A 25,087-nucleotide genomic window follows, 5' to 3' on the forward strand; every position below is an offset into this window, starting at 1 on the left:
TACGAAATGGACTGGAAGGAAATATACTAATTAGCTGAAATAAGGAAATAATTGTAGACATTCAATTCAATTCAATTCAAAGTTTATTTCATTTTTCGACAAAACATATAAGTTACACTTCTTTTGACAACAGAGAATAAGGTAAACAAAACCTTATGTATCGAAAAGAATGTAAAACTATATGAGGAGGACCTTATATTAATTATACATTGTAGTTTAAAAAGACCAGAAGTGATCGAAATAAAGTACATGTATAACTTTGCTTAAAGTGCGAAAAAATGGAGAGACCCACTAAAAAGACAGAGCTTGTAGAATGTGGGCCCCTTTAGAATAACAACATCCATGGAAAGATTAATTGAAGCATCATAAATACAAAAGGAGAGAAAAAAAGAGGAAGAAGTCTGGAAGCCCATCACTGAGAATTAGATTCAGAGATAATACACCTACTATCATAGACGTGAACAACATAGGACAAGACTAGACAACAAAACAACTGCTGGAGAAAAGGCTGTACGGGACAAAACGGGATGGACAAGACTAACAGACGTGAACAAACATGAAACAAGACTAGACAACAAAACAACTACTGAAGAAAAGGCTGTACGGGACAAAACGGAATGGAAACGATTAACAAATAGAAGAAAAAATAGCAAACGAAAATGCACAACAGAGACAGCGATCTTCGACAAAAGCGTGTCAAGAGAAACAGATGATAGTTGTGGAGGAAAAAAGTGATATTGTAGCGTCTGAAAGGAGAAAAGCAAAGAAATGAAAGGACGTGAGAATAGGAATAAGACAGACATTCATGTCTTTGACTCTTTTGGCGAAAGCGTAGATGGCAGCAGACATCCAAAAGATTACAATTTCTTCTTCAAAGAGGAAAAAGTGAGTAAGTCTGTATGTGAGAAAGAAGGCCAAATGGCTTTTGTGTGTGTGTGTGTGTGTGTGTGTCCTGCATAGTCATACGACTGCAATAGAAAGGACTTCAGTCTCCTCTTGAAAGAATGTATGGATGGGGCGTTTTTTATATCATGATTCAGAGAATTCCAATAATTTGGGCCGATATAAATAAGTGTATGTTTCCTAACTGGTATGAAAAAAAAAGATGTTATCCTGGCATTCCTGTCAATTGGTTCTTATGGCATTCATTATTTCCAAAAGTACTAACATTTCTCCAGATCAGGGTAGATTCGGAAGCTCATGATACAGCTATTATTGTTTTAGCTGTATTCAGTTTCCTTTCTAATTTCTCTTCTTCCTCTCTAGATACTACTTCTACTTCTAGCACCAGACATAATGTTGCGATATACTACATTGTACTTCAAATCATATTTTGGTATCAGCTATTGCTACTACTTCAATGTGAAGTATGTTTATTATGAAGTATGCTTCAATTTTCATCCTTCATGTGGCACAAAAAAAAAAAAAAAATATTTTCTTCACCTTGCCCAACCTCTTCCTGCTTCAGTTAAAGTCACTACAAATGCAACACTAATACTTCTATCACTCTGTGTGCCTGGAAGAAATACTGCGTTATTAGAAGAGTCTTCAGAACAGTAGAGGGCGATCATCAAGGCAGATCTGATGAGGAGCTGCAGTCAGATGGCCGGTTATACTTTATTTCTCTGCAGCCTTGCCAAGGTGTTCTGTTCCCAGTCGGCGCAAGACAATACAAACACTTCAAGTCAGGAACGCGAATTTCATTGGCTAATGTCAGGCTTACGTATATTTAGACAGGGCAGAGCCAGGCAAAAACTGCCTTTTTTCCTGTCAAGGTTTTCTCACTTGATTCTGGTACTTTAGACCATACTTAACAAAATAAGCTTCTGCGCCATCTTGAAATCTGTCCCGAATCCAAGATGGCCGCCAAAAATCCAAAATGGCCGCCCGAGGACCTAAAAAGTGCATTCTGTGGTTAAGATTTGTCTGGGGATGGGTTTTTAAAATTCTATTTGATGATAAATGGTAAGAGAAATAAGATTCAGTGGATTCAAATTAGAATCAGTTTCTTTTTTATTGCGAAAATCCAACATGGCCGCCAGACGCAGCTCCCGAAATTAATAAATGTCATAATAACCGGAGGGCCAAACCCTAAAAACTCGCTTACTTAACGAGTGAGTTCCACTCTCTCTACAAACTAAGTAGACCATGCTTATTTTCAAATTTCTATTGTAACAAACAACATACCACTGGTCTACCTACAAAAAAAAAATTGTTGCGAAAGCCTCCAAATCCAATATGGCGTCCAAGATGGCCGCCATATCTACTGAATTTGCTATTTGAAAGATAGAATTTGATAAAAACATCAGATTTCAACAAATGTGATGTCATATGAAAGAGAATAAAATTTCCTACAAGTTGATACCATTTTTGTGGGAGATTGTGATAACTGGATTGAGATTTTAAGGAAAAATACTCATTTTTTATATTTTTCTGAAAAAAAGGAAAATCATGAAAATGCTTGATTCAGCATAAATCAGAACAAGACTGAAGGATTACCTTGAAACGTTTTTAAGAATTTTGTTTAACATATAATTAATATTTGGAGAAAATTAGGGGTCAGTACCATATGCGGTTCAGGAGTTATAATGTCTCAAACTTGAAAACTCACTATGTAAAAATTTCCACTTTAGCTGTGACAAGAACTTGTTGGTCGTAAAGAGAGTCTGCACGCGCCAAGACTACTACACGCACCACTGGCGCTGACGCTTGTAGCAGTGCCAGTGGTGCGTGTAGTAGTCTTGGTGCACGCAGACTTTTTTGACAAACAACAAGAGTTTGTGCCTGCAAACTAACTTTTCATACCAAGTGGTAGCTCAGGTGACGCCGATCGCTATCATTTCAAAGTAGATTGTTCTGGAGCAGATGAGATGAAGCAAAAAATGTCTTTCAAATAGAGGTAGAAGCTTGAAACAACCATGCTATAGAAAGTTTAAAACAAAATTTGGATCAATCACTAAAAAACTTCAAGATTGCAGGCCATCAAAGCTGACATAGTTTATTGCGCCAAATTAAATGTATTATTTTAATTTTGGTACAATTTTCTCTGTTGTGCTATCCATTTATAGTTTTTTATATATTTTGAACATTGTAGTGCTATTTCAAACCGTCATGGGTTTTTATGGAGATATTTTTAAAACCAGTGATATTCTACTCCGAAAAAGAAAAAAAAATCGAGTGGAAGTTTCATTTTTGAAGGAGTTAATAACGAAAATCAGTAAATTTAAAGTAAAATTGGAGTGAATTTTGAGTGAAAATTTTCATTTTCACTCATTTTAGGGTGACCCTAGGGATCACTCGTCACTCTTTGAGTGATCCCTGAGATCACTCTAAAAGGAATGAAAATGAACATTTCCACTCTCGAGTGATCCTGATATCTAAAATGTGAAAGCATCTACCAATGGCATTAGTTCAATTCAATTTTGACACTATAACCCACATGAAATCAGCCTAAAACGATGTAAGAAAAATCTATTCACAGTGAATACACTTTCAGCATGCTTATTTGTAAATTCAATTCAATTCAATTCAATTCAATTCAATTCAATGTTTTATTTCATTTTTCGACAAGAACATATAAACATCACTTCTTCTTTTTTTGTAACAGAAAATCAGGTGCTCAAAACTATGTAGGATGAAAAGAATATTGTAGCACCTTACAATCATTACAGATTATCATAAAACTCGAGTGATTTGAAGTAAGTAAACATTGTGGATAATTTGAAAAATGGAGGGACCCACTATAAAGACAAGTCTTGTAGAATGTGGGCCCCTCAGAAATGTGAATATACAGCATGAATAATCATTTTGGACATTGTTATTTGAACAACATACTGAAAAGTAATTTCGCACAACACATTTAAAAGCAACTTTGAGAAATTGCCGCCATGTCGGATTTTTCGGGGGGGGGGGGGTGCTCGGATCAGAAGGGCTTTCAACGACATGTACGGATCAGATATTATTACACATATGCCATCCTCATTCACGTTTCTACAACAGCAGAGTAACATACAAGTACAAAAGCATATCTTTGATACAGAAGCATTTCTTTTTTTAAATCAAAGATCGGGCCTTACCCAAACACTAAAATGAGCTCCACCCCCCCCCCCCCCCAAAAAAAAAATGAATAAATAAATAAACCCTCAATATGGTTTAAACATGGACAATATATATGATAGACAGCAATACAAGAAATTCTAAAAATATATCAAATTATTAATCAAGATTTGACTCTGACGCAACACACTAAAGGTATCGTTTACCGTTGGAAGAGATATCACATTCGATTTATATGTGCAGATTAGTTGTATCACAAAACATTCTACCATGTAAAAAAAAAAAAAATATATATATATATATATATATATATATATATATATATATATATATATAAAATGAAGCCTAAAACATACGGAGATATCACCATTTCTTTTCAAGAAACCATAACATTGATAACTGTTGACAGCTTAGTATAAAAAACTAGAAATGTCGCTACGGCGACTGGTATGCCTCCGCCATAATGCATGGTTCTCCTAGTAGGTCTATAGTACAATGTTTTGACAATGTGTGATGACAGTTTCACACAATTGGCAAAATATTAAAATGACAGGTTTGCCACAAATGTGCTGAATGTTCACTTTCCTGGAACTAGGTTCAATTGGATGAATGATTAAAACGTCAGAGTGCAGGTATTTGGGGGAACTGATGATTTTTACTTGACTTTTGACCCTTTTATAAGTTTATGCATTGAGTAATTTTCAAGGTATTGAGAAAAAGTATAATTTCAGTATCAAATGGTAGAATAGTATTATCTAAACCTGGCCTTTGACCTTTGACCTCACAGTTCCAAAGAGAATCACTGTCAGGTAGAACATACATAAATATGTAAGTTTCATGATGATACCTTGAGTTACTTTCGAGATATGGAGGAAAAAGTGCAATGAAGCACTTTCACTTGACCTTTGACCTTTTGACTTTTGACCCTTTGGCGAAAACTTCCCACAGAATATATATTTGGTAATACATGCATACATCAAGTTAAAAATCAAACCTTCAGGCATTGCATAAATATAAGTAGTGATATTTTGAGGAGTTGCCCTTGACCTTTGACCCCGCACCTGACCTTTGACCCATGACCCCCAACTTTCCTAGATAATCACTGCCCATCGGTAAAAGCATATATATACTAAGTTCCATGAAGATACCTTTAGCCATTTGCGAGATATGGAGAAAAACATGAAATTTCAACCTTTTTTTCACAAAATAACCTGTGACCTTTGACCTTTGACCCCATGACCCTAAAATCTAAATAAAGTATTATCCCCCAGGATATACCCTCTTACCAAGTTTGATGTAAAACCACCACACGGTTCTTGAGATATCGACAAAAACAAAACGGGACGGACGTCCGGACGTATGGACGGACGGACGGACGGACGACCCGAAAACATAATGCCTCCGGCCACTTCGTTGGCGGAGGCATAAAAACATATCAGAACAATCTACTTTGAAATAATAACGATCAGCGTCACCTGAGCTACCACTTGGTATGAAAAGTTAGTTTGCAGGCACAAACTCTTGTTTGTCAAAAAAAGTCTGCGCGCACCAAGACTACTACACGCACCACTGGCACTGCTGCAGTGGTGCGTGTAGTAGTCTTGGCGCGTGCAGACTCTCTTTACGACCAACAAGGTCTTGTCACAGCTAAAGTGGAATTTTTTACATAGTAAGTTTTCAAGTTTGAGACATTATAACTCCTGAACCGCAAATGGTACTGACCCCTAATTTTCTCCAAATATTAATTATATGTTAAGCAAAATTCTTAAAAACGTTTCAAGATAATCCTTCAGTCTTTTTCTGATTTATGCTGAATCAAGCATTTTCATGATTTTCCTTTTTTCAGAAAAATATCAAAAAATGAGTATTTTTCCTTTATATCACCATTCAGTTATCACAATTGCCCACAAAAATGGTATCAACTTGTAGGAAATTTTATTTTCTTTCATATGACATCACATTTGTTGAAATCTGATGTTTTTATCAAATTCTATCTTTCAAATAGCAAATTCAGTAAATATGGCGGCCATCTTGGACGCCATTTTGGATTTGGAGGCTTTCGCAACAAATTTTTTTGAGGTAGACCAGTGGAATGTTGTTTGTTACAATAAAAATTTGAAAATAGGCATGGTCTACTTAGTTTGTAGAGAGAGTGGAACTCACTTGTTAAGTAAGCAAGTTTTTAGGGTTTGGCCCTCCGGTTATTATGACATTTATCAATTTCGGGAGCTGCGTCTGGCGGCCATGTTGGATTTTCGCAATAAAAAAGAAACTGATTTTAATTTCAATTCACTGAATCTTATTCCTCTTACCATTTATCATCAAATAGAGTAAAAAAAAAAACCCATCCCCAGACAAATCTTAACCACAGAAGGCACTTTTTTGGTCCTCTGGCGGCCATTTTGGATTTTTGGCGGCCATCTTGGATTCGGGACAGATTTCAAGATGGCGCAGAAGCTTATTTTGTTAAGTATGGTCTAAAGTACCAGAATCAAGTGAGAAAACCTTGACAGGAAAAAAAGGCAGTTTTTGCCTGGCTCTGCCCTGTCTAATAATTGTATGATAACGGACAAACAAAGCATAACTAATGGAAGACAATGATATAGTTAAGATGTAGGTTATGTCTGACTCTCTACCGACGCGACGCAGGTACGAAATACTGACTCGACAAATTAATGTACTTCTTTACAAGTAAGTTTATTTTATCTACTTTTTTATCTTAGAGAATATGATAGGGAAGTCTCTAACTGCTGAATTAGCAGATCAGGAGTGGTGGTTGTCACGTTCATGACAGCGTGAACCAGCTACCGCTGAAATGCCTCCAACTAAAATCTGAAATCGATGAATTTTATAAGGACCACTGTGCTTTTTGGATATCTTAGCTATTTCAACACTGGTTTTATTCAAATAGAATTTTAATTCCTCTTCGAATTGCAAGCTCTTTCATATCTTATGTGGTTTTCTCTTTTTTTTTTCAAGTGGTCAATTGATCATCCCAGTTAGAATCGAAGTTAGTATCTGAAACCCAAGCTCAACCAAAACAGTAACTATACTTTTCCTCTAATAGCTTTCTGTCTCTCTCCTGGTATAGCTCTTGTAACTATATTGCTCCATTGGTATGGGACTTTCGATACAGATTGGGGATTTCTCGGAACAGAACGTATAGTATAGAGCCATGTTGCTTAGTGGTAATCGCAAATTAATGTTACATATTGGTTTGGGAGTGAATATTTAATTGATATGATTGTTACTAATGCAGAATCCCCTCCATTTCTGCTGTATTCACTGTACTTCCTTTAGTTATTCACTTGCTTCCTCCTTTTGTATTATTTTGTCGAAGTTCTTGCAGATTAAAACTGAGATTCACTTCCGGTTAACGCGGGATATTACACATAACTTCATTGAAGAGGGTTGAGAAAGTGCATGGAGAAGGTTGGATTCACACATTTTTCCTTCTTAAACATTCAGTGCTCTTTGTTTTAGCAATCAGAGGATGAGTACGAAATGGAATGGAAGGAAATATACTAATTAGCTGAAATAAGGAAATAATAGACATTCCTAACTGGTATGAAAAAAAAAAAATGTTATCCTGGCATTCCTGTGACTTGGTTCTTATGGCATTCATTATTTCCAAAAGTACTAACATTTCTCCAGATCAGGGTAGATTCGGAAGCTCACGATACAGCTATTATTGTTTTAGCTGTATTCAGTTTCCTTTCTAACTTCTCTTCTTCCTCTCTAGATACTACTTCTACTTCTAGCACCAGACATAATGCTGCGATATACTACATTGTACTTCAAATCATATTTTGGTATCAGCTATTGCTACTACTTCAATGTGAAGTATGTTTATTATGAAGTATGCTTCAATTTTCATCCTTCATGTGGCACACACACAAAAAAAAATATTTTCTTCACCCTGCCCAACCTCTTCCTGCTTCAGTTAAAGTCACTACAAATGCAACACTAATACTTCTATCACTCTGTGTGCCTAGAAGAAATACTGCGTTATTACTCACGTTGTGAATGTTTCCAATACGTACTCCCGTCTTCGCTTTCTACTTATTTAACTATCAGAGAAACTTCTACTTATGTTAAAGTAACAACACTACTAATTCCAAAATACTATTATCGCTATTTTTATTGCTACTCATAGCCATTACTACTACAGCGCTGAATTCTACTACAATTGCGACTTCAATCTCCCTTCGGTATATTCACTAATATTCTTCCTATCTACACTAACTGCAACAATTTCTTAAGCATGACAGCGATGAAACAATAATTATGTTGTACTTTTAGAAATGCTGATGTAACAGGTTTTCTGATCGCGCCTGGAAACGTGCTCGACTTAATGAATAGCCACGTGAGGAGGGAACACGTTTAGAAAGGTTGATTCTAGGCATAGATTTATCAATATATTTTAGTCTATGAACAGAAAGTTGATAACATCCGACAAATTTACATATCTACGGTGATGGTGCCTCGTACACCTGGTGCCATCGCCTCGGCTTCGGAAATTCTCGAGCATGTCGACCCAACCGACCAAGCAGAGCATCAGTATCGCGCCATCTATCGACGAGCAGCCAAAGAATGAGATATGGCTCAGAATACGTTGCATGTTTGACTCTTCCCGAGGTTGGACCCGGGGATCCTCTCTATCGACCATAATCATGACTGAAGCGCCTCGTAGCTATCGTTAATAAGTTCACTCCCAATATGCACGTGCGGCTGAATACAGAACCAAACGTATAATTTCGTAGCAAGTTGTGAATGTCAGATAAAAGGACTACAGATTCCCATCAATTCTTAATTTCCTTTTCGTATTCCTTTTCCATCTCCATCCTCTCATTGCTCTTTTCATTTTTATTCTTCTCTTCCTATAACCCTGAGACAATTCCCACTACTACTACCGTTACTACTGCGTTAAAAACCAGAAATCCCTCTGGCTGTATGCTGTACGCCATACTGTTTGCAATACATACCTATACCTATATTCAGCCACTGAACATTTTGAACGCACTAAAATGCTACCCCAGGGGTCCGTCCGTCACCGTTGACGTTTACGTGAAGGAAAATTGTCAAATCATGAAAACAGAAGACGGACTCCAAACGAGTACTGGGTCGTCGCAATATATCTGAGTGAAATTATTATATTGCTACCAATATCGCTACTCGAACTATTACAATACATACATAAGGCTTTTACTAATGGTTTGATTGATTACTTTGATTTGAATTTATTTCCGCTTTGCATTCACAAAAAAACCTACAGTCACTTTGCTATCATTTTACAATCACTTCACACTTTTACTATCACTCCCACAGTGATTTGAATTTTGGGCCGACTCCTCCACATCTTGTACACTATTGTTCCTACCAAACGCTTACCTCAAACCACGTAAGAGGCATGTCAGCCATGTGAAACAATAAATTGACCTACTTTCAGAAAAGCTGATGTAACATATTTTTTTTTTCATGCTCGAGCTGATAGTCGCTTTTACGAGAAACACCTTGATAAATGCTGATTGCCGCCATTGGTATATTGATAAATATTTCAGTTTGTGACATGCATGTAAATAACGTAAGATAAGTTTGCACGTTTGAAGAGATAGTGCTATGGTGCACCTGGTGCACTGGAGGCTGGAACCCACGGACGCCATATACTAGCAGGCACGAAAACCATGTGACCGAATCGGATGTAGGGCATCACTTGGAGTGGGTCATCACTGAAATTTTAGTCGGAACAAAAATATGAGGCTGCACATAGGAATAGGGAATGCCTATACCACAGGTCACTCACAATATCATTAACGATCATTTTCGCAAACAAATAAGATGCGACAGACCGGATGAAAAGACTAAACCTTTCATCCTTTACCTTTCATTCTTAAAGGTATTAGCCCACATTTGCAAACCCACGAAAATCAAAACTGCATAAAACAGGTCCAATATGACTTCAAGTACAAGTTATAACAGTAACATACCTCACCTCTTGCTCTTTGTCTATACCATTCGATAAAAGAGAGAAAATCATCGTTTTAAAATCAATTTTCAAACCGGGTCAACCCGACCCAAAATCGAATTACGAGCGCGGGCTAGCTACGTACATGTAACTTACACATGTATCGCATGCATGTAGTACGTACGTGGACCGGAGCTAGCGAGCGTTATATGCATGCATACGGTGCATTTTCATTTATTTTTATGAAAGTAATGGACTAATTGGAACGAAAATTTGCACAGGTGTTACTGCAATCATACCCAAACTCCATGCTAACTATGAGACCAATTGCTGCAGGTTTACAAATAATGTGGGCTAATACCTTTAAAGGGGAAGGCTAGTAACTGATCAGTGGGAATCAGTGAAAATGCTGGGAGATGATTGTTCCAATCCTAGTGGGATTCATTCAAGAGTACATTATATATCTATGAAAATTATTTGCTTCAGAATGGTCTCATATTCAAGTAACGTGCAGTTTAATGTTTCCAGGTTAGCATGCCTGTACAGTGACGGGGCATTAAACTGCACATTACTTGAATATGAGACCGTTTTGAAGCAAATCATTTCCACACAACAATAAATATATAATGTACTCTTAAATGAATACCACAAGAATTGGAACAATCATCCCCCAGCAATCGCACTGATTTCCCACTCAGTTACTAGCCTTCACCTTTAAAGTTTTGAGTATCTTCATTTTTGTATCATACTGCATTTTTCATGTTTCTTCCATCTCTCTCTTTCTCCCCCTTTCTCTCTCTCTCCCTCTCCATCTCTCGTTCTCATACAAAATTGACGTACTATTTCTGAAAGCAAAGAGAGGAAAGCAAGTGCTTTCTCATTCTAAGATACAATTTGGTAGGGAAATAAAAAAAATGTAAGTGTGTGTGTGTGTGTGAGTGAAAGAGAGAGAGAGAGAGAGAGGGAGGAAGAGAGAGAGAGAGAGAGAGAGGGAGATGGAGGGGGAGAGGGAGGGAGATGGGGAGGGAAAGTAACGTGTTAAGGCTTTTTTGGACGTACATTACGTGATTAAAACATGAACAAACATTCTGTTATTAATCAATGACTACAGTGGAAAATCCTGGAGTTTACAGTTATTATTACAGAGAACAGTCAGGCTGGAGAGAGTTATCTACATGCGAAATTAGTAATCATTATGAAAACACTGGGGGAAAAATCCAAAAACAAAATGAGCTAACAGAATGGCCTAGATTAAGCCTTAAAGGGGATGGCTAGTAACTGATCAATGGGAATCACTGGGAATGCTGGGTGATGATTGTTCCAATCCTTGTGTGATTCATTTAAGAGTACATTATATTGTTGTGTGAAAATTATTTGCTTTATAATAGCCTCATATTCAAGTAATGTGCAGTTCAATGTTTCCAGGTTAGCATGCCTGTACAGTGGCGGGGCGATCGCTAACGGGCCGTTAACGATCGCCCCGACACTGTACAGGCATATATATATATATATATATATATATATATATATGTCCTGTGTGTTTGTGCGTGTCTGGACACCTTCTACTAATGCTTATCACACCCAGTTTGGTCGAGTGATTCTACACTTCCTTCAACTCTTATAAGCCCTTTTTACACTTGTGTTTCTTAAACCCGTAATTTCTCTGACCCAGGACTATCGTTAGTCCCATACCAATTTTTCAGCTTTTTACACTCGCCAATTAGTCCCGTACTAAGCTCTAGTCCGTGGCTAAGGAGAAAATTGACCTTTTTACACTCGTATTTCTTAGTCCGGTACTTTCCAAACCACATGAATATTCATGATTACACTGTGCACTGTACACGTACACGTACGCACCGGCAGCACTTGATTACCTCGTTTCTGATTGGACAGTGGGGGTCGGACTTCGTCTCCTTCGCTTAGCCCAGGATTATTTTTTCGTTCTGTTTACACTCGCTTGCTTGGCACCGCAATTGCGGGGTTAGCACCGCAATTGCGGTGCTAACCCTGCTATTTTGCAGGGCCAGATAGTACCGGACTATCGGTGGGGCTAGCCCACTTTGGCAAAAACGAGTGTAAACAGAAAGTGGGCTAAGGATAGTCCCGTACCAACGGTGGGGCTAAGCCCCCCCCCCCTTAGCCCCACCGTTGGTACGGGACTAAGCAAAAATTTACAAGTGTAAAAAGCCTTATAGACATGGCACTAATGGGGGCATATAGTGGATAAGAATCCTAACACCCAATTGGAGAACCCGAGTTTCGATTCCCGCCCAGTGCTTACGTCCTTGGACAAGATGCTTTTACCCACCATGTCCCTCTCGATCCAGGTGTATAAATGGGTACCTGGCAGGCAACGCTAGGTTAATGATAATGGCAGGGCCCTCTTGGAGAGCAGTGGCAACACTGAAGAGGCTACCCTGGATAAATAAGACCTAGTTATTATAGTTGATGAACCAATAAACCGGCCTTCTTTCAGAAAAGCTGATAACGATAAATGATAAACACGTTACGAAATGCTGATTCCTGTCTTTGGTAATATTTCAGCTTGTAAAAAGAATGTAAATAACTTACGATAAATTTGCACGCAAGCTTCAAGAGATAGTGTCGTGTGCATCTGGTGGCCCGGAGGCTGTAACCCAGGGATGTTTGCTATGAATAGCAACTTATAGTGACCGAGGTACCTGCCGTGGAGGTTTGGAAGGCACAAACATGTTTGCGTAGGAAAAGTGCCAAATCATGAATTCATTTCATTTTATTTCATTTTATTTTATTTCATTTATTCATTCATGGTCCATGAAAGGGACATACATGGTTACACATACACAAAACACACATTTCAAAATGAACCACAAAACGTAGTAAAACAACATGGTCACATTAAATACATTAATGATTTCATGATAAACGAATAACTCAAAAATCATCACACCCAATAAAAAAAAGTAGGGCCTACATCCACGGAATAAAATATTGCATATGTTTCTTCCAAAGCCCACACACGTTAAGTTAGTGTGAAAGGAATGTATCCAACTGTATGTTTACCTAGTATACCTGTATACTAAGTACTTGTAGAAATGTGTATGTATATGATTGTGTTTGTGAAGGTATGTAAAAAACAGCAGCATAAATATTTACGTGTATAACGTACCAGTATCTTATGCAACCATGGTGCAATAAATCCCAGTTATATTAACAATGAATCTCAATAGTTCCTTCGCCTTCCCTCAGACCAACAGACGCAACAAAGGAAAAATGAATAGATATACACCCGTCACATCCAGTGGTAAATGATATCACCTATCTTTTATGAAATAGGGCCCTGGTCTGCTTATTCAGCAGTTAGAGAGACTTCCCTATCATTTTCTGTAAGTTAAAAAGTCGATAAAAGAAACTTACTTATAATGAAGTACATTATTTTGTCGAGTCAGTATTTCGTACTTGCGTCGGTAGAGAGTCGGCATACAACCTACATCTTAACTATATCATTGTCTTCTGATAAGTTATGATATGTTTGTCCGTTATCATACAATATACGTAACCCTGACATTAGCCAATGAAATTTGCGGATCTGACTTGAAGTGTTTGTATTGTGGCGCGCCGTTTGGGAACAGGACATCTTGCCACGGCTGCATCAAAAAGTATAAATATTGCCATCTGACTGCAGCTCCTCATCAGATCTGCCTTGAAGATCGCCCTCTGCTGTTCTGAAGACTCTTCTTGACACCAGCTCAACCAGTTCGTCTTTGCCGGTGAGTTTTCCTGTTTTCCTTTCCTTGTTGAACCTGCTGTCATAATATCAGGGAATAGACAAGGTGCTACTTATTTACAATAGATGCAATCCAACTCTTCTCACAAATACCAATAAACTACTCAGCATCTCTAAATTGTCTTCGAAATGATTCTTCACTAATGCTGAATATCATGGGTATTTTTCTAGAGAATAAAATCTAAAGGCTCCGTCACAAGTGCCTTTAGGAACTGGTACAAACGCAGTAAGAACGATTTTTACACCATCCCGTAAGATCTCCTCAAAACGGTTGTACGAAACCAGCATTCTCAGACCTTTCATAAGCCGTTCGTAAGTTCGCATCCTTGTCGATATAGCCTTGTTCGCCATTTTCTTAATTAAGGCGGCCATACGAACAAGAGCAACGTAAGAACCACAAATGATTTTTGTACATTTCATACGGTCGCAAGACAACTCCCTAGAAGCCTCAAATTCTTAAGATGATCGTAAAACGCTTGAAGTTCTTCACAGAAGGCTCTTACGACGTTCGTAAGAAAACTTTACAAACGAATAGTCTTACGTCGTTCATACGAACGACTCATAGGGTTCATAAGACATTCGTAAGCTGCTCGTAAGGAGTTCATATACAATTTGTGCAATATATAGTTGAGTTTTAGGGAGTATAAAAAAACATGCAAAGTTGAAATCTTCATTCTGTTCACGGTGTTCGACGAGGAACTTATCATTTCCTGTCGAAGAAATATTGGATCAAAAGGGGAGTCTATTAAAGGGAAGAGAGCGAAGGGGGAGAAAAGCTAGGAGAAAGATGAGGAAGAAATAGAAAGAAGGGGAGAGCTGCAGCTGTAGTTGTAGTCTCCTTAGCACTGATGCATGATGGCAGTAGCAAATTTTCAACAGTCATAGAATTTTCGGCAGTACCTACACGACATGGCTTTTTTCCTCAACCAGACAAAAGATATAAACATTTGTAAGATCTTTTTACGAATGACTTGAGAATGCCGTAAAAGCGTAAGCTTCACGTACGACTCACTTCGTTTCTGAAGAAGGTCTTAAATAATTGTTCTTCCGAATTTATTGGGGCTCGTACGAACTTTGTAAGAAGACCTTAAGAAACTATGCCCATCATACGAATATCTACGAATCTCTACGAACTCCCCAATTCGTATGAAAAGGGAGATTGTTTACGAACCTTTGTGAACGTAACTTTACTTTAAAAAAAAATTATAACTGATTTAGAAAAGGTTGCCCATTCTATTAGATGTCTTTTTTGATTTAGTTAAATTGAAAAAAAAATGCTTAAAGTTATCAAGTTACGTGTATTCGAAATTCTGCTCGACCATAATGATATCAATTCATGGAACTCAAAGATAGGTGTTGAGGGACCAACGCTGGTATTAAATGTTGTTAAATCCAGACTATATCTAAGATAAAGTCGTATATGTGCTGTTTCAATGAGCAGGAAAATTTGCTGAAAACACAGTGATGGATTTAGAGTATGCAGAAATTATTTCAAATGGAGCTAATCAAGCCTTTAACCCCCCCCCCCCCCCACGCTATCCAGCCTTTCTCAAACTTCTCTCTCTCTCTCTCTCTTGAGTTGTGCAGACATCATGTTTACCTTCTTTGCAATCCTCCTCGTGGCAGCCGCCTCGGCCGAGCTCGCCCCGTTGTACCGCAACTCGGAGCCTATCCCAGGCAAATACATCATCAAGATCAGGGTAAGTTTGGAGAACTAAAGTCTTTAATTTCTTGCTTCAGGAAAACGAGTCTCAGATTTTGAGTTTCTCAGAAAAGTTAATACAAGTTCTGTCTTTCGTGTATAGGTCGTGGGTGATGCAATAAATTGTTTGGATTTATGGAAAAGGGTCGAGACCGTACAAGAACAGTAATACTACTCCAATGTGACTAACGAGATTGTACTTATCTTTAACGAGCTCACAAATTCATCTGTTTAGCGCAGAAAGTGACAAGTGTCAAGCCAAGAAAAGAAGGTGTAACAGTACAATACTGTACTAGTTTTGTGAAGCGATGGTCGGTATGTAATATTCTCAGCTCTTCTTATATAGGAGGAAACGCCTTTCCCTCTAAGTTTTAACAAGTCTTGTATACAATGTAAATCATTTCTGTACTCCTGAGCTTGTTTGTTGTAATAAAGCTTCTCAGTAAAACCACTCATTCCGATTTGTTGATTAATGAGCGTTTTATCCAGAAAGTAATTCATGAATGGAGAAAATAATGCGATTTTCCCTGTCATTGTCTGGACATGCTCCCAGGACGAGTACAACCTCGATGACATCTCCTCAACTGTTCGCATCTCTGGTGGGCGTGTTGGAAACATTTGGCGCAACGTCCTGCATGGATTCGCTGCAGAGTTGGAGGAGCGTGTCCTGGAAGTTGTAAGTGCATTCTGTTACCATCAAAGGGGCTTCCATTTCTAACCCTTAGAAATGAATGACTAATCTTCACCATTTTCATTTTTTTAATCTTCTTCATATGAAGACTGTGTCTATAGCTAAACAAGACCGCACGCTGAAATTTACCTGCACCGTTCGTAAATGTTCCTGTGTGTCGCTATCTGAGCATGTTTACAGCACATGGCTTATGGCTTTGTTTCCTATACCATCTCTGAAAAGCGTTAATGTACTAGAACTATATCAATCTTCTTCTCCAGCTCCCGCTGCTCATCGTTAGATATTTCGCTGTTCTTTTTTTTTCCTGATTTGAGGTGTTTTTTCCTGAACTAATTTCATTTACTCGCTTGTTCACTGGCAACATAATGTTGCAAACAGTGTACAGCGATGGTGATATCTGTTGTTGTTGTTGTTGTTGTTGTTGTCGTTGTTGTTGTTGCTTCCAGAGCACCAAAATATAACCCAAGAAAGTGATGATATTGGCATAATAAAGCGGATGGGTGAGGGGGAAAAAACGGATCACATTCACCGCCACGACTTGGCGGAGAGCGATATTGGCTGTGTGTTCTGGTAGTTGGTGTTAGACAATGCCTTTCAGCTGTCAGCCTAGGGGGTGTTTCATGAAACTGTTCGTAAAGTTACGAAGGACTTACGAACGACTGGTGATCAGTTCTTGTGCTGAATTATTGAAATTATGATAAGTATAGCACATCAGAACTGATCACCAGTCGTTCGTAAGTCCTTCGTAACTTTACGAACAGCTTTATGAAACAGGGTCCAGGTTCATCATGACCGGCATCCTCTCGTTCCACACTTTTTGGTATATGTTGGACATAGTGTTAACAGTTATCTAAAGTCCTGTAAAACTCTTCCTGTAGGTTCGGAGTCTGCCTGCCGTCGAGTACGTGGAAGAGGATGGCGTGTACCGTACTCAGGTGACGTGGGGTCTTGACCGTATCGATCAGAGGAGCCTTCCTCTAGACAACTACTACGGCCCACGAGGTACTCAACTCAACTTGACCTAGCATTTCTTCCAGGCTAGCAGATATGAAATAATGATTATCATGACATGTGGCACCAATCCAAAACATCTCCGACGTGTTTGTAAATTTCAAATAATTGTTTGGGGATTTGTCGTCATTATGGGCGTAAAAGGAAACTTCTACACACAAGTTTCAACTTTCAGTACACTGCAAGTAGCGCACATGTCATGTACGTTGAGTTAGTTTTAGCAGTTCTCATGCATTCAATGCGGATATAAGCTGTAGGCATGGATTTGTGACAATCTAATTGGGTTTGCGTATATATTGTAAGGTTAGATTAAAATTTCAGTAAGTTCCAGTAAGCTTACTTCTCCACTTGTACATAACAGAAAATAAGTATAACAATATCAAACACATTATTTACAAGTCATGAAAATATGAACAAGATTTGACATTACAATTACATAATCACATGAAATAATAAATAAACTTCATAACAGGTCTTTAAGTATACAGGTGGGGGAGGCTGTTAGCAATAAGGAAATCGCTTGACTTGGACATTGGCCCCTGAACATAAATGTGCTTTGTAACATTTTTTTAAACTAAAGGAACGGAGCACGCACACGTAGAACAAATAACGTAAATCTTTGAAGTATTTTAAATGTCATTTGATCAAAAAGGACAACACAAGGTGGAATGTATAAAGACGAACCCCCCCCCCCCCGAAAATAAAGGGACCCGAATAGGAAGAGAAGAAAAGCGATGAGATATAGTGTTCAGGAGTTGGGAGCTAACAAAAGCGTTAGCTAACAAAAATCAGCATGGCTGCAAAATTTCTCAAAACTGTGTTTATCTAGTGGTAGGGTTTCTCTCCTCTTCAGTGAAAGTGAGGCAATCTACGTGATATCATTAGACGGCCCAAATTCAACAGAAGTTAGAGGTATAAAATCGGAAACTTGAATGTTCAGACTTTTGAGGTAACGGGAAACAAATTGCATGGATATTCATTGTCCTTCAGGCTACTAGTATCATGGATCTTCTAAATGTTTTGTCTTCTACAGGAACCGGCAGTGGCTACACTGTCTGGGTGATTGATACTGGGGTCCGAGATACCCACAATGATTTCGGAGGTCGTGCCGATCAGGTCGTCAACTATGCCGGGGGTAGCAATGTAAGTAGGACGGTCATTGACGAAACATGCCTTCATTATGATAATGACCATGGGGACAAGGGGGGGGGGTGATTGATGGAAAATTTGCAGTTTATCAACCAAATCGTATACTGTATATGATGCGATTTCCTCATTACTTCGTATTCATTCTGCATAAAAAGGTATCTATATGAAGCTTCATAATCATATTTGTATGAGTGGATGTGTGGTAAGAGGTACATTGTGGGGGTATTAATCTTTATGTCTTGCTTTTTAGTCAACACTCTAGGTTTAAAATTTGACAGTTTTGGAGCATTGTCTGTGGAAGAAAACAGCCACCGGGGTACTCCTAATATGTACCTATTTGTGAGTTTCGCTGTGTGTGTGTATGTGTGCGTGTGTGCATGTGTGTGGTTGTGTGTGGTTGTGTCTGTACCTTAAATGTCCTTACATACTTGAAAAACAAACATCCTTGATATTGTAATCTTCTCTTACTGACTCCAGTCTGACTGTAATGGACACGGCACTCACTGTGCAGGAACGGTTGGATCCAACACCTATGGCGTAGCTACAAAGGTCTCCATAAAGGGAGTGAAGGTGCTTAACTGTTTGGGATCTGGAAGCAACAGTGGCGTCATCAGCGGTAAATCAAATCGTTGCTTCCTCCTCAACCTCACTTACTTTCTTCTATTATCATAATATGTCTCGACTGTCCCCAGTGTTAAAGTCAGTTCATGGTAGCACATTGGCATCATGATATAGTCTGTCTATAGTCCTCCATCAATATCTATGCCAATATCTTTAGCCTTCGCAACTTTGTACTTAAAGAAAGTGTCAAGAAAGATTGCATAGGTGAATGTTCAATATAAGGGGAAATAGGAAAGAGTTATCGTATTGAATGACACCGTCAGTATATTACGGCATGTAATCAAGCCATCTGTGGAGCTGCCATCACCACAATTTTGACACAAAAGAGTTTTTTTATAAAAAATCGATGCTTTCTGTTTCTCCAGGGGTGGACTACGTTCGGGCAAATGCTGGAAGCAAGGACGTTGCGTCCATGTCACTTGGAGGCGGTATATCCACAGCTCTCGACACTGCTGTCAAAAACCTGATCAGCTCTGGAGTCCCCACGGCTGTGGCTGCGGGCAACGATGACGCAAACGCCTGCTATTCATCACCCGCTCGTGCCTCAACCGTAAGAAGCGCGATTTCCCATCAAAATCATAGTCCATAGTTCAGTCCACTGAAGCAGAATACCACTTACAATGATTGCCAATGCACGCTTTTGTAAGCTGCCAAAGCCACGGTTTAGCAAGGTCTTTGCTCATTGCAACAGACTTCCATTCGTAGTCATGTCATTTATTGGTGTAGAGGTGCAGAACCCATAATTTTTTAGATTGAGGGTTTGTGCATCATTATCAACATGGGATATGAACATTTAAGTACCGTCGAAAGAAAAAAAATATTTGAACAGTGTGGCTAAGGTTGACTTGTTCTTTTTTCCTCTTTGTGACAAATCGCAGGCTATCACTGTGGGTGCCACCAACAGTAACGACAAACGATCTTACTTCTCTAACTACGGTTCCTGTCTCGACATCTTCGCTCCTGGTAGCAGTATCACCTCCTTGGGGCACAACAGCAACTCGGCCACCGCGACCATGAGCGGAACGTCTATGGCTTGTCCACATGTTGCAGGTACGGCCATATGGCAAGCCTTTTTTACATTTAAAGTTAATTTCTGATATCACAAATTGCATTTTGTGATATCAAAAAATCAAATTTTTGATATCAAGAATTCAATTTGTGATATCAAGAATTAAATTTGTGATATCAAGAATTAAATTTGTGATATCACAAAATCCATTCTTGATATCACAAATTCAATTTGTGATATCAGAAATTCGAATTTGTGATATCTATAATTCAATTTGAGATATCACTAAATGAATTTGTGATATCAGAAATTCGAATTCTTGATATCAAAAATAGGTTTCACGTGAAAAACCAATGGTAATTCGTAATATCACAAAATGATTTTTTGATATCACAAATTCGAATTTGTGATATCACGAAATAAATTTGTGATATCACGAAATAAATTTGTGATATCACTAATATGAATTTGTGATATCAAGAATTCTTATTTGTGATATCACAAATGCGAATTTCTGATATCACAAATTCCATTTTGTGATATCACGAATTGAATTATTGATATCACAAATTCGAATATGTGATATCAGTAATTCACAGGGAATTCGGGAGTTAGTTTTGCGCTGAAATTCAACTGTGAATTCGAGCGTTAGTTGAGCGCAGAAATACACGGGGAATTCGAGCGTTAGTTCAGTGCAGTAAATCCCTGTGAATTCGAGCGTTAGTTGAGCGCAGAAATACACACGGAATTCGAGCGTTAGTTCAGTGCAGAAAATCGCTGTGAATTCGAGCATTAGTTTAGCGCAGAAATACAAAGTGAAATTCGAGCGTTAGTTTTGCGCTGAAATTCATATGTGAATTCGAGCGTTAGTTGAGCGCTGAAATACACAGGGAATTCGAGCGTCAGTTCAGTGCAGTAAATCCCTGTGAATTCGAGCGTTAGTTGAGCGCAGAAATACAAAGTGAATTCGAGCGTTAGTTTTGCGCTGAAATTCAACTGTGAATTCGAGCGTTAAGGTGCGATCACACATCGCCGGTTTAGATGGCGGTTCAGGCGGTTCTCATTGTTCCCCCTCTAAAGCGCATAGAGACCTTGCCAAAGGTACTATGCGCTATATAAGAACGACAATGATGATAATATAATGATAATATCTTTAACAACAGTTAATAAAAGGACATGTACATTATACATTATCAAAGAAGCATATACAGTATGTGTGCATAGTTTCCTCTTTACTTCCAGGTTCACGTAACATAATAATGGTGTTTTTTGTTCAAGTTTCAACATTGCTTTTCCCTCCACTCTCTAAAGTTTCAACATAATTATTATCTGTATCAACATGCAGTCTTACAAAAAGGCATACATAATCACGAAAGCAAAACCCAACATATTATCTACATAAGTCTTCTGTGTATAACTTGTCAGGTTCACGTTGCTGGCCATCGTAAAAGCTGTTAAGCATAAATAAAATTATGAACTTACCTTTTAATGTAAATGATGTACTATTCAACTTACCTAACAACTTTTTGAACATTAAACTTTATTTGTTACTGCATATGTGTTAAAGAAATAAGGAAACTAAAGCATTCAATATATTTACCCGATCTTGCATTACGGGTTCATCTTTGCTTTTTTTTTCTCCATTTTTTCATTGCTCCGCCACGAAGTGTCGCCGGAGCCATTATTCTCTTTTAAGTTCATTGTTTCTTTTCGCTTGAAAATTATGGCGGTGTTAACACGGTATTATCACGGATCTTGCGGTGCAAACACGGAGGATGCCGTTCTTTACACGATGAACGGCGATGTGAACACGGTCCATTTCAAACCGCCAAGACCGCCACGAAAAATTAAACATGTTTAATTTTTCTGGCGGTTCCCCGCGGTTCATCGCGGTTCTCGGGGGTTCATGGCGGATGAATGACGGATGACCAGGGTTTGTGTACGGTGTAAACACGGTCTTTGGCGGAGTACGGCGATTTGCTGAACCCCCATGAACCGCCATCTAAACCGGCGATGTGTGATTGCACCTTTAGTTGAGCGCAGAAATACACACGGAATTCGAGCGTTAGTTCAGTGCAGTAAATCCCTGTGAATTCGAGCGTTAGTTGAGCTCAGAAATGCAAAGTGAATTCGAGCGTTAGTTTTGCGCTGAAATTCAACTGTGAATTCGAGCGGGTTTTTTTTTTTTTTTTTTTAGCGCAGAAATACACAGGGAATTGGAACATAATACTTTTGAGCTGATATTTAGATGGAATGTATACTACTGCTAACTTTTTTTTAGAACAATGTTCAAAATACAAATAACTATAATGAGAGATTTACACATCCATCATTCCCTAAATGATCATCAAGGTATATTCGATGAATTATTGATACAAATCAATTGTTTTGCAACATGTTATCATGAATTCAATGATACTATGTTCACTTAGGGCCTACATTTAATTCATCGTTTTGGTCCTCAAATTGTCATCTATTACTACATTATTGTTAATCATGATACATTTTTCATGTGGTAATCCCCTTTACAGTAAGACTCTTCCACCAGATCGATGATAATTATGTGTGGTTGTATGTGTATGTGTGTTATAAAAGCATACCATGTGTTTGTATTGCGGAGGACCGACCGAGGGCAATCACCCCTCTGGTCTGTGTATGTCAGCAGCGGAGAATAAGATAGAGAGACTGTGAGTCATGCAGGGTGCGAGAGGGAGTCGTAAACTTGCCAAATGTCCACCACTGGTGTCGGCTGGTGGTCACTTAAAGCGACGTGTTTCTCCTAAAGACATTTTCTCACTCCTCAAAATCAGTCCTCCAGAACAAAGGGGTGTATCCATTAAGACCAATACTGTTGGGTGTACAGTTTGCCTGCCCCAATATGTTTATGATTTTGTAAAATAATTTAAAGTGTAATTTATTATAGGCAAGTTTATTCAAGAACCAAAACCGGGGAGAACAAAACTGGAATGCACAAGCCCAAAAGTCTTCAGACCAGAGCAAGAAGAGTGAAGATATCCAGATCTTATGAGGAGTTTATGCAGCAGTATGCATGACAAACAAACAGTTAGAATTTGTAATAAGAAAAAAAAACAGTGGTACAAAGGACTTCAATTTTGTTAATCTGCGCAATGAGAAATTTCTCTTATTAACTCAGAGGAGTAACAGGGGGAGATCGGGAGAGAGTATCTTTCACGTGACAGAGTAAAGAGAAACGCAAACAAAAGTTGTAAGTCAACCAGTCTCTGCCAAATCAGTGGCGAGAAATGGAGAAAAATAAGAATGTGATAATATGTGACTTTGAAGTAATTGACAATAATATCAATAATGGCATTTTAGATATGTTGCTAAACGATTTATTTTTATCGATTCTTTTAAAACCAATTCCTAATCACTTTAAATGAAGACGAGTTGCCAAAACTCTTCATTTAGTTTTTTTTTTGTAACTATCGTTATATACTATGTAAAGATAACACCTGAAATTCCATAGGAATATCTGCGCTAAACTAATGCTCGAATTCACAGTGTATTTCTGCGCTCAACTAACGCTCGAATTCACAGTTGAATTTCAGCGCAAAGCTAATGCTCGAATTCCCTGTGTATTTCTGCGCTCAACTAACGCTCGAATTCACAGCTGAATTTCAGCGCAAAGCTAATGCTCGAATTCCCTGTGTATTTCTGCGCTCAACTAACGCTCGAATTCACAGCTGAATTTCAGCGCAAAACTAATGCTCGAATTCCTTGTGTATTTCTACGCTCAACTAACGCTCAAATTCCCGTTGGTTTTCTGCACTGAACTAAAGCTCGAATTTCCTGTGTATTTCTGCCCTCAACTAACGCTAGAATGTACGGTTGAATTTCAGCGCAAAACTAATGCTCGAAATCAAATGATTTGTTTGCGAAAGATATGTGCTGAAATTCCATGCAAATTAATGATATCACAAATTGGAATTAGTGATATCACAAAATGTATTTCTTGATATCAAGAATGTGAATTCGTGATATCTCGAATTGAATTCGTGATATCACGAATTTAATTTGTGATATCACTAATTCGATTTCGTGATATCAAAAATTGGTTTTACGTGATAAACCAATGGGTATTTGTGATATCAAAAATTGAATTTGTGATATCAGAAATTCGAATTTTTTATATCACGAAAGGGAATTCGTGATATCAGAAAATCTTTTTAAAAAATAATTTGGCTTGCCATACGGCCACCCACACAAACTACACATTTCAAGTCGACGACAGACTCTTAGATCTCAATGAATCAATTTCATGCAACCCAGGATGTACAGTCATGTCACGTTAGTATCTGGAAATGGTCGTCAAATAACGCTGATAGCTATCACTTTGAAATATATGTGGCAAAAAAAACTGCTGAAAACTGCTTATCCAATAAGGCGAGCCAATGGAGTAAAATGGAGTCAAAAGGGGCCTGAGCTTTCGATCCTAGCAGAATCTTCGTCAGAGGCAAAATGACAAACAAGCAGGGAAAGCACTCACATATAAGGACTTCACACAAGAACAGACAGGTACAGGCTGGGTACACAGTACAAAGAAAACAAAGGAGAGGGTGGGAGTTCATGGGCAAGGAGCCCAACAGGTAAAGAGAGGGGGATTAGAGCAGGAGGGTGGACAGACAAAGGGCAGAGGAGAGTGGACAGACAAAAGGCAGAGGAGGGTCAGTGCTCATCAAGAGGATCAAGGGGGCAACCAATGTAGGAAAGGGATGAATAGGGAGGCAACATCAAAGAAGATAAGGAACACCAGAGGGATAATGAAAGGGAAAGAGTGAAAAGGACAACAGCAAGGGGAAGGGGGGGGGGGGGGCTGAGCAACCAGTGAACCCTGAAAGGAGTACCAGGAGGAGGCAGCAAAAGGAAGTAATCAAATAAATCAAAGTATATATACACACAGTAATGATAATGACAATTGAAGTAACAATAATGAAAATGATATTGATAAAAGAAATGAAATAAAACACATATTAAAAAACTGGGGGAAAGAAAATTGTATACAATGTATGTAGATAAGCAGGCAAGGCATAGTAAGCACAAGTATGTAAATGAACCAACAAAACCAAGTGTGTGTATGTTTAGGTAGAAAAGGGCTG

General features: G+C 38.4%; 2 protein-coding genes across 2 annotated transcripts in view; both read left to right on the forward strand.

The window, feature by feature from the left end:
* Window positions 1-25,087, forward strand: part of LOC139741385 (extracellular serine proteinase-like) — a 52,927-nt gene that overhangs the window by 27,176 nt on the left and 664 nt on the right. The window contains exons 9-15 of the mRNA XM_071651968.1: window positions 15,414-15,487; window positions 16,043-16,165; window positions 17,059-17,182; window positions 18,225-18,334; window positions 18,818-18,956; window positions 19,327-19,511; window positions 19,840-20,011. Of these exons, the coding sequence (XP_071508069.1) occupies window positions 15,414-15,487; window positions 16,043-16,165; window positions 17,059-17,182; window positions 18,225-18,334; window positions 18,818-18,956; window positions 19,327-19,511; window positions 19,840-20,011 (927 nt within the window). The remainder of the gene's footprint in view (window positions 1-15,413; window positions 15,488-16,042; window positions 16,166-17,058; window positions 17,183-18,224; window positions 18,335-18,817; window positions 18,957-19,326; window positions 19,512-19,839; window positions 20,012-25,087) is intronic.
* Window positions 13,692-25,087, forward strand: part of LOC139741409 (aqualysin-1-like) — a 56,903-nt gene continuing 45,507 nt past the window's right edge. The window contains exon 1 of the mRNA XM_071651995.1: window positions 13,692-13,770. The gene's annotated coding sequence lies outside the window, so the exon portion shown is untranslated. The remainder of the gene's footprint in view (window positions 13,771-25,087) is intronic.

The sequence above is a fragment of the Diadema antillarum genome, unplaced genomic scaffold, assembly GCF_040938485.1.
Source record: "Diadema antillarum isolate AM-2024a unplaced genomic scaffold, OU_Dant_1.0 seq00000927_RagTag, whole genome shotgun sequence".
Classification (NCBI taxonomy): Eukaryota; Metazoa; Echinodermata; class Echinoidea; order Diadematoida; family Diadematidae; genus Diadema; species Diadema antillarum.